This window comes from Sorghum bicolor, chromosome 8 (genome assembly GCF_000003195.3).
Source record: "Sorghum bicolor cultivar BTx623 chromosome 8, Sorghum_bicolor_NCBIv3, whole genome shotgun sequence".
Lineage (NCBI taxonomy): Eukaryota > Viridiplantae > Streptophyta > Magnoliopsida > Poales > Poaceae > Sorghum > Sorghum bicolor.
This window is the reverse complement of record NC_012877.2, coordinates 16,429,209-16,439,207: the sequence shown is the minus strand read 5'-3', so window position 1 is coordinate 16,439,207 and position 9,999 is coordinate 16,429,209. Positions and strand designations below refer to the sequence as shown.

Sequence of the window (9,999 nt, the reverse complement as noted above, 5' to 3'; positions counted from 1 at the left end):
GATCTACATTTTCACCACCATAATCAAAATGCTCGTTAGGGTCGACCACGAATCCTTCATCTTTGATAATCATGTTGTGCATGATCACACAAGCTCTCATGATCTTTGATAATGTCTCTATGTCCCAAATGCGCTTTGGCAAAATATTGCCTCTTGTTCCCCATAGAAAGAGTGATCGACTTGACTAAAGTAGCCTATGTTGGGTATATGTCATCTACAAGATAATAGTCCATTGTGTAATCATGGCCATTAACAGAAAAGTTAACTTCTAGAGCTCTTCCTTCTGCCAAGTTATCAAACAAAGGAGACCTATGAAGAACAATGATGTCATTGTGAGACATGGGAATTCCAAAGAAGGCATGCCATATCCAAAGATCGTCGGAAGCTACAGCCTCCAAAATGATAGTGGGCTTCTCCACATGCCCCTTTTACTGACCCTTCTTATTGTATGGACAGTTCTTCCACGCCTAATGCATACAATCGATGAACCCTAACATTCTTAGGAAGCCTTTTTGCTCACTGTTTGCAAGTAAGCGTGTTGTGTCCACTGCATTGGGATATCTAAGGTATTCTTCTCCAAAAATTTCATCGACTGTAGTAACAAACCGTCGTAGGCTTTCAAGTGCAGTACTCTCGCCAATGCAAATGTACTCATCTGTCACATCTGCGTGAACCCCATAAGTGAGCATACACATTACAATAGTGACTTTTTTTGGAAGCAACTCAGTCTAAGTACAGTAGCCGTGTTTCTTTTCTGCACAAAATAATCATCACATGCTTCAACAACATCCATTATGTGTACGAAAAGCTCCCTAGACATCCTGTACCTAAAGAAAACAAAACTAAAGTTTAACAACTCAAATAATATTTAAGCACATTTAAAAATCAATCTGAATTGAAACAACAGCAACTTTCGACGGAAAATTTCAGGACCATATGTTGAATTCACCACCAAATAATCTTGAAACATTGTAACACCCTAATTTTCAAACTTTGATTTTTTAATAGACTTAAATTAATTTAGCATTTATTTGAATTTTTGTTAGAATTATTTAGATAGGTCCACTATTTTCTAGTATTGAACAAATATTTTTTTAAGTAAACTAAAATAAATTATAAGGTACAAATTTATGTTGTTGCATTCATGTTGCTGCATAATTTTTTTTCTTGGTTGCTCAGGTGTATTTTAGATAGAGCTTAAATGATAATATAGTACACACACTCTTCAAAATCTTATTAGAATAAATAGAAAACTTTTATTTTACTTTTTTTCGTTCCTTCCTCGTTGCCATGAGCAACTGAGACACCGACGGGCGCCCGGCTAACGCCTTCTGCTCTGCACGCTCGCCTGTACAGCGCCGACGCCGCGCCCGCTCCACACACGCCGCCACCGGGCTTGCTCAGCTGCACAGGACCGGAGGGTCGCGTGGAACAAGCCCATGGTAACCACTTCCCTGCTCCACCCTCGACGCAGTCGTGATCCGCAACTCCATCCGATGTGAGCGCCGAGCCTATCCGCCATGAACGGCATGGAGTCAAGCTCCGCGACCCGGCCCTCCCCCTCCCTCAACTTATAAAAAGGAGCCCCTCGGGACCGCAGCCGCCAGCCGCATCCACCGTGCCTCTTCTCTCATCGAATTGGTAGCCACATCGCCGTCCATTGTACTCGCCGGAGTTCGTGTACTGCCTCGTCCGTTTCCCCGCATCGCTCATCATATCTGTGCTGAACTGACACCGAGATCCTATCCATCGAAGGCGTGGTGAGCTTCTGATCTCAACGCACTTGTTCCTGTTGTTATTCGTTTCATCATAGTCGAGTTTGTTTTATGCCGGCGAGCTCTCCGTCGTGCCAGCCATGCTGCCGTCGTGCACCTCTGCTCCAGCGACAAATAACATAGAAGCTCTTGTTATTAGCTTGTTGACGATCACATCAGGATCGTAAAAAGAATGGGTTGAACGGGTTACCCTTTCTGCGTGCCCGGCTCCATGTTTAGTAGGCAGGGAAGAGCCTCCTACGTGGCATTTATATGTATGGTCCATTGTTGATCCTAAGCATACACTCAACAAAGACTAATCTCATCCACTCAACATTCCTAAGAATGGCGTTGTTCTCGTGATGCTATTCTAGCCACACATACATACATACATACTATTCTTAACACCCCTACTCAATCTCAACCCGCTACTAGGTTGAGATTGTTTCTAAAGACTCCTATCTTGGTTGTAAGTAGAGGTTTTGTGAACCCGTCTGCTAGTTGATCAGCAGAGTTAATGAAACTTATGTCTAGGAGTTTTTCGGCTACTCTTTCTCGAACAAAATGGAAGTCTATTTCAATATATTTGGTGCGAGCATGAAACACTGGGTTTGCAGATAGGTACTTGGCGTCAATGTTGTCACACCATAGTCGAGTTGCACGAGGATGTAATATGCCAAGTTCATCAAGTAATTTTTGAATCCACATTACCTCTGCTGTTGCATTGGGCAATGCTTTGTACTCCGCTTTAGTGCTTGAGTGTGAGACTGTGGCTTGCTTCTTGGCACACCATGAGATGAGGTTAGGCCCAAGGAACACCGCAATGCCACCTGTTGAACTTCGATCATCGGGACATCCTGCCCAATCAGCATCACTAAATGCACTTACCATCATGGAGTAAGAGGGTCAGAATTTGAGTCCCAAGTTCAGGGTTCCTTGCACATATAGCAGAATCCGTTTGACGGCACTCCAGTGGACCGTAGTTGGTGCATGTAGGAACTGACATACTTTGTTGACTGAAAAGGAGATGTCCGGCCTTGTTAGTGTTAAATATTGTAGAGCTCCTACCACACTTCTGTATTTTGTTGCATCATCGAAATTCAATTTGCTTCCATCTGTGACGCTGAGTTTCTCTAAACTTGCAAGTGGGGTAGCAACGGCTTTACAATTCTCCATACCGGCTCGGTACACAACATCTTTGCCATACTGTTCCTGTGACACAGTTAGACCCTCCTTTGATCTCTTGACTTCTATGCCTAGGAAGTAATGGAGATCACCCAAATCTTTGAGAGCAAAGTCTTTTTCTAAGTCTTTGAGGAGAGCATTTGTGGCTTCGGTGGACGAGCTAGCCACAATAATATCATATCAACATAGACCAATAAAAATATAGTGTGTTGTCCTTTCCGATAAAAGAACAATGATGTATCACCTTTGGATGGAAGAAAACCCAGAGATGCAAGCTTGGCACAGAGTCTGGCATACCACGCATGTGGTGTTTGTTTGAGACCATATAATGCTTTGTCAAGTTTGCATACCTAGTTTGGCTTGGTCGTGTCAACATAACGAGGAGGCTGTCGCATATAGACTTCTTCTTCAAGGATGCCATGAAGAAACGCATTTTGTACGTCCAACTGTCGAAGAGACCAACCCCTTGACACTACAATAGACAAGATGAGTCTGATATTAGCAGCTTTGACAACTAGGATAAAAGTATCTTTATAGTCGATTCCATAACGTTGCTTGAAACCCTTGGCAACAAGTCGAGCTTTATGTCTATCTATCACTACAAGGATTCTGTTGATACGTGACGTTATCAATTGGTCATAAACACCATAAAAACTGTCATAGCTAACTTTTTGTGAGGCTCTAAAAATTTTTCATAGAATCCACGTCATAATCCTTCTTTGCGAAAATAAACCGTCACAAACGCACTGAATCGATGACGACTTCAATCGTCACCGAATAGCTGTTCATTTGGTTTCAAAGCAGCATCAGAGACAATTTGGATCATCACAGATATATGCCATGTCAGCACAGCCATATCAGCATATGAGGTGGAATCTGACGTGGCAAAATTTGACATGTCAGCTTGGTGACATGGCTATAGCTTACACATCAGCTTGGTGACGTGGCTCACCATTCCACATCAGCATTTTTTAAAATTAAATTTTGGGATACTAATGCGTAGGATGGGCTGGGCCCACAATGTGGGCTAGGCCTAATCTTTTCTGCGCAGCCCATTTTCATTTTATGTGCAGCCCATTTAAATTTATTCTGTGTGATCGAACAAGCAGTCAAGCACATGTGATTGCAATATATAATAACCCAGTACAATTACATACAGAAGCAGTACAATTACATACAAAAGTAAACTGACCACAACCAACTCAAAAGAATGAAGTAGCAAAAGGAACAGAAGACTAAGATAGCATTGCTCTCCTGTTCTTCAAGATAACATAAAAGAAACAGATGAAAAAGAAAGAAAGGAGACACATTCTCAGCTAGCAAGTGGCATCAGGTTATGACGCCTTTCTCCTCTGATCCATCTGCCCACTGCAATTATACATGAGGGAGACAAAAATTAATTAGTAACAATCAATAGCATGCCTATCAATTATTTGAGCCTGCAAACATATTATTGTACTTAGTAGCAGAAGCTTTCCTTGATAGACATAATAAGTCATACTAAGCAAATAAGTTTCAGATAATATATTGTTAGATAGGCTATGCCAGGAAGCTATCGCATATACTAGAGGTGCATTTGATAAACAAACACACAAAAAATACAAACATGGTAGGTGGTAAAAACAAATAATTTTATTCCCACCAAGAAATAAATCTGTATACTCTAATTGATTGCTTTATTCCAATTCAGAACTTGATAACCATGCCTTACCAAACACACACACATTGAGGTGTGTTGTTTACCGTATGTCAAGATTATACCTGCAATAACTTCCTAAAGAACATGATGATCCTCATGTTTTCACTCGGTGTCAGCTGCAGCAACCTGACCATGCGATACAGAGAAATTTGAGAACATGGAAATTAATGGGAGTTGCTCAATTTCATATGCCTGAAATTTAATTTTTTTAGACAGCAAATACAATTATTTCTATATTAGATAAAAACAAAATTTTAATATAGTATAACACAAAAGCAGTTAATAAGTCACAAACAAATTACAAGAGTATCTAGAGCTGCAGCAACTACGTGCAAAGAGAAATTGCATCAGAAGCTAGCAGTGGCCTGTGGCCCAGTCCAATGTTTGTCATGGACATTCACTAATTAACGAAACCACCCAGAAAATTGAATGTCCCAAAAAATCCATACGGCAAGGGCATGCCAGCAGCAGATCGCAGGAAGCAGGTCCTAGGCAGACACTTACCAATGGGATCGGGGACATCGAGGAACGGAGGACGGGAGGAGAGGCACCGGCCGCCAACCGACGCAGCCAGCTCCGTCGCCCGCCCGCCCGCCACAACGCCCGAGCAGTTGGGTGCCGGAAGCTGCCGCATGCTCGTATATACCAGATTTGGCCCTCACCGTCGCCTGACACTTCCGGGACACGCACAACATGGATCTGGGCCACCGGCAAGCTGAGGAATGGAGGTGTGGGAGTAGTGGAGTATCCGATGTGCTGGGTGCCGGGTGGCAATCAGCGCACCGCATCTTGGCCCCATCGTCGATCGACGCCACATCTTTTGCCCACCATCGAAGAGGAAATCCAAAGAAGAGATGGGGCGACGGCTGCTGTCGGGGTTCCGAGGAGCTCGATTTGGGGCCATGCGGCAAAGTGAGGGAGAAGGAGAAGGAAATGACGGGAGGTGGGAGAGCTTACCATTTATATAGTCTAGGGTTTTAAGTGGGTCGATTTGGGCCGTTGGACGAAGCAAGAGAAATGCGCGACACAGACTGAGGCTACTAAGCCTCGAATATTTAACGAATTTAATTTATTATTTATTAAACTAAGTTCAATTTAAGCACTAATTAAACTGAAAAAAGTACTAAATAAATTTAGAAAAATGACAAACTTGATGGTTGCTTTTACGAATGGTATTTTCAAGCCTAAGAAAAAAATTAAGACCAATACGACACTGGAAAGTATGTAGACATCAAAATCATTAAGAACCTAAGTGTACACTCATAGTTTGATGAAAGGTTCCATACATCATTGTGAAGCATGTAGACTCCGCCTATGTCAAAATGGCTTGAAATTTTTTTGACAGTCATATACACCCAAAATATGGTCCCACACAAGACCTTAGATTTTTCTGATAATTATGCATTTTATTTTATTTTTCTCTGTGCTGTGTGACACAAAATATGGTGAATTATTGATTGAAAACACTAAAATTTGGTCTTGACATTTACAAAGATTTGTGTCCTAAGGTACAAGAGACCATTTGGCAAAGTTTCGTACTATTTCAGATCTTTTCGGGGGTGGACTCAGTTCAATGTATAATTATTTGGTGAAGTCACGTAGAAATTAAATTAAACTGAAAAAGTAGCAAACCAATCTAGAAAAATCTCAAACTTGATGGTTGCTTCACACTGGGCATTTGCAAGCCTAAGAAAAATTTGGAGAGCAATACGACACTAGAAAGCATATTGACCTCAAAATCCTTAAGAACCTAAGTGTACACTCATAGTTTGATGAAAGGTTCCATACACCTATGTAAAGCATGTAGACTCTGCCTATGTCAAAATAGCTTGAAATTTTTTTATAGTCATATACACCAAAAATATGGTCCCACACAAAACCTTAGATTTTTCTGATAATTATTCATTTTATTATATTTTTCTCTGTGTTGTGTGACACAAAATATGATGAATTATTGTTCGAAAACACTAAAATTTTGTCTTAACATTTACAAAGATTTGTCTCCTAAGGTACAAGAGACCATTTGGCAAAGTTTGGCGCCATTCAAGATCTTTTCGGGGGTGGACTCAGTTCAAAGTATAATTACTCGGTGAAGTCGGGTGGAAATTAAATTAAACTGAAAAAAGTAGCAAACCAATTTAGAAAAATCTCAAACTTGATGGTTGCTTCACATTGGGCATTTGCAAGCCGAAGAAAAATTTCGAGACCAAGAAGACACTAGAAAGCACATTGACCTCAAAATCATTAAGAACCTAAGTGTACACTCATGGTTGTGAAAAGGTTCCATACACCTTTGTCAAGCATGTAGACTCCACCTATGTTAAAATGGCTTGAAATTCTTTTGGCAGTCATATACACCCAAAATACGGTATCACATAAGACCTTAGATTTTTCTAATAATTATTCATTTTATTATATGAGAGATATGTGAAAATAAAAATAAAAAAGAAAAGAAAAATTAAAACCGAAAACCTTCTCCAACCTGTTTTGGCCCAAGGCGAACCCTCCCTCTTTATTTCGGCCTGTTACCCTCCCACTTAACCAGCTCACCGTCCGGCCCATACCCCCTCCCCCAGCGCTCCAGCCTGTTCCCTCTCGAAGTCGCAAAGAAAACATGGTCCCTCTCGGCCCAACAGAGTATTTAGCGTACAAAAGAGTTATAGAACGACACAATACATCAAGGAACAAGTGGTGTGACCACATCCTTAGTGGCAGTGTATTTTTTCTCATCGTGTACTAAAATGCATTTCATTTTTCATGTAAAATTAGAAATAAAATGCAGAGAGTCATAGTGCTAGACTCTAGTGTATTTTTTCTCATCGTAATGATTTGGCTTCGACTTAGGTATACCTCAATCTTCTTTGCTATTTTTATTTTTTTATCATGGGTTTGGGTTATGTTTTTTCCTTTTTTGTTTTCTTCACCGTCTTTTTTAATATTTCATTCTATTTTTTCATCATGGTTTTCATTTTAATCTCATTTCAACATACAATAGGTCATCCATGTCATCATGGTCCTATCGTCCACGTCGCTTTTCAAGGTCCACGTCACCCTATATGATTTTTATGATGTTCCTTCTCAACCGTCATAGACAACTACACAGACGATGATGATCCAGATTGTCACAGAGCAAGCACCAAATTCCTAGACCGTCATAAGGCCGTTATAGATTCAGTATGCGGTGACGGTTTCAGAAAACGTCACCAAGAAACCGTCATGTATCAACACATTTGTTGTAGTGTATGGAGCCATCGGATTTGCGCTTCACTTTGTAGACCCATTTGCAGTCAATAAGGTTTTTTCTGGAGGTGGAGGTACTAGATGCCAGGTCTTGTTTTGATGTAAAGCTTGGATCTCATTGTTCATGGTTGTGCGCCAATTTGAGTCTTGGAGAGCTTCTCGATGGATGCTGGTTCTTCGGAGGTAGTAGCAGACATACCCCAGCACACGGTCCCATCGGTGCGGCGCTTGGGGCATGTGATGCCTTGAGAGAGTCGAGTTGTTGGCCAACTCGATGTAGGAGGAGCAGCAGGAGCAGTGGCCGTAGAGGATCCGGAGGGGAGGATCTCAGTTGTCGCTGTCTCCCGCACAGTCTCGGTTGGCATCAGCGGCAGGGCGTGGTCACCGGTTGTGGGATCGCCTTGTGCAGCCACATTCTGGACCACAGGGTCAATATGAGAGACCACCGAGTCAGTAGGCACTGAGGATCGGGGTGCGACTGGGACCGCGCCATGTGCTGGCACCGCGTTGTTGGTTGACGACGATCCTGATCCGGATGCATGCGCTGCCTCCTGGTTCTGTCCGATTGAGGTGCCAGGCGGATCCTCCTCGACCGCTGAGCCGCCATGCTGCATGTCTCCGTGAAGGTAGCACATGAAAAAATGACAATTTGTGGCTGCATGTTCATTGTTTGAAGGCGTGTCTTCACCAATGGACTCCATATTTTTTCATGTATCATCATAGCAACGAACAGAGCTGGGAGCTACGTTAGGTGCAGGGTCAGTGCAAAGTGGATGATGCAAAGTTGTGTTCCCAAAAGAAGTAGGATTTTGAAGGGATTCAGGAAGAAGCAAGACCTCTACCTCGAAGACGTGCTCCTGCATTGGGGTTGAGTTCAGAAAAAGGAAATATATGTTCATCAAATACAATATCTCTGGAGATATAGACACGTCCTTCGGAAGGGTCTAGACACTTAAAGCCCTTATGAGAGTTACTGTAGCCAAGGAAGACACATCGTTTTGAACGAAACTGGAGTTTTTTTGTATTATATGGCTGAAGGTGAGGCTAGCATGCACACCCAAAAGTCCAGAGAAAAGAGTAGTAGGGTGTTTTGCCAAGTAGGCGTTCAAGTGGTGAAATATTGTGGATGACTTTTGAGGGTAGGCGGTTTATGAGGAAGACAGCTGTGAGAAAGGCTTCGTCCTAGAATTTTAGGGGCATGCTGGCGTGAGCAAGGAGAGATAGCCCTACCTCAACTATATGTCGGTGTTTTCGCTCAGCAGTACCATTTTGTTGGTGTGCGTGAGGACATAAAACATAGTGTTCTATTCTGGTACGCTGGAAAAAGGATTTTAAGGTTTCATATTCACCCCCACAGTCAAATTGTACTCTCAATATTTTACTGTCAAATTGTCATTCGATAAGATTTTGGAAATCTTTGAAACAAGAAAATACCTCAGATTTATGACGCAATAAGTAGATCCAAGTGAATTTGGAATAATCATCGATAAAGCTTACATAATAATTATTTCTCCCGGCCAAAGTAGGTTGGGTCCCCAAACATCAGAAAAGATCAAATCAAAAGGCTTTGATGACATGCTAGTTGACTTAGGGTAAGTTAGCTGATGGCTCATGCCCCTTTGACATGCATCATAAATTGCATTGTTATTTGTACTAGAGGTAAAAGGAAGATTGCGTTGATTCAACACATGCTGAACTACAGCCGATGATGCATGTCCTAGTCTAGCGTGCCATAATGATGATGATGGTTTGAAGGCGCCAAAAACTTGTTTATTTGATGAAGGCTTGAGAGGATAGAGTCCCCCTTCACATCTGTCGTGAAAAAGAGTCCTCGCGGTCCCCTGTTCCTTGATAAGAAAATGATGGGGATGAAGGTATTGTTATCTCGAGTTAGACGATGAACCGATGCTAGACTTTTATGTGACATGGGAACATGGAGAATATTTTTAAGATGAATTTGACAATGTGGGGACTGCAATATGCTATGACAGACATGACCAATGTTCATACCTGCACCATTTGCAGCGTGCACCTGTTCATTGTCGGTGTACTTGTCGCGGATCGTCAGCTTTTAAAGTTCTCCGGTGATTTGGTCTATAGCCCCGGTGTCCATGTACCAGT

The 9,999-nt window shown here is 42.0% G+C and overlaps 1 protein-coding gene across 1 annotated transcript; it reads right to left on the bottom strand.

Annotated features, from left to right (window-relative positions):
• On the bottom strand, nt 4,036-5,571 carry LOC110429649. The gene is made up of 3 exons (XM_021445915.1): nt 5,143-5,571; nt 4,701-4,764; nt 4,036-4,307 (listed from the first exon to the last, which is right to left on the bottom strand). The coding sequence occupies exons 1-3, from the start codon at nt 5,424-5,426 to the stop codon at nt 4,269-4,271; spliced, it is 387 nt and encodes a 128-aa protein (XP_021301590.1). The 5' UTR covers nt 5,427-5,571; the 3' UTR covers nt 4,036-4,268.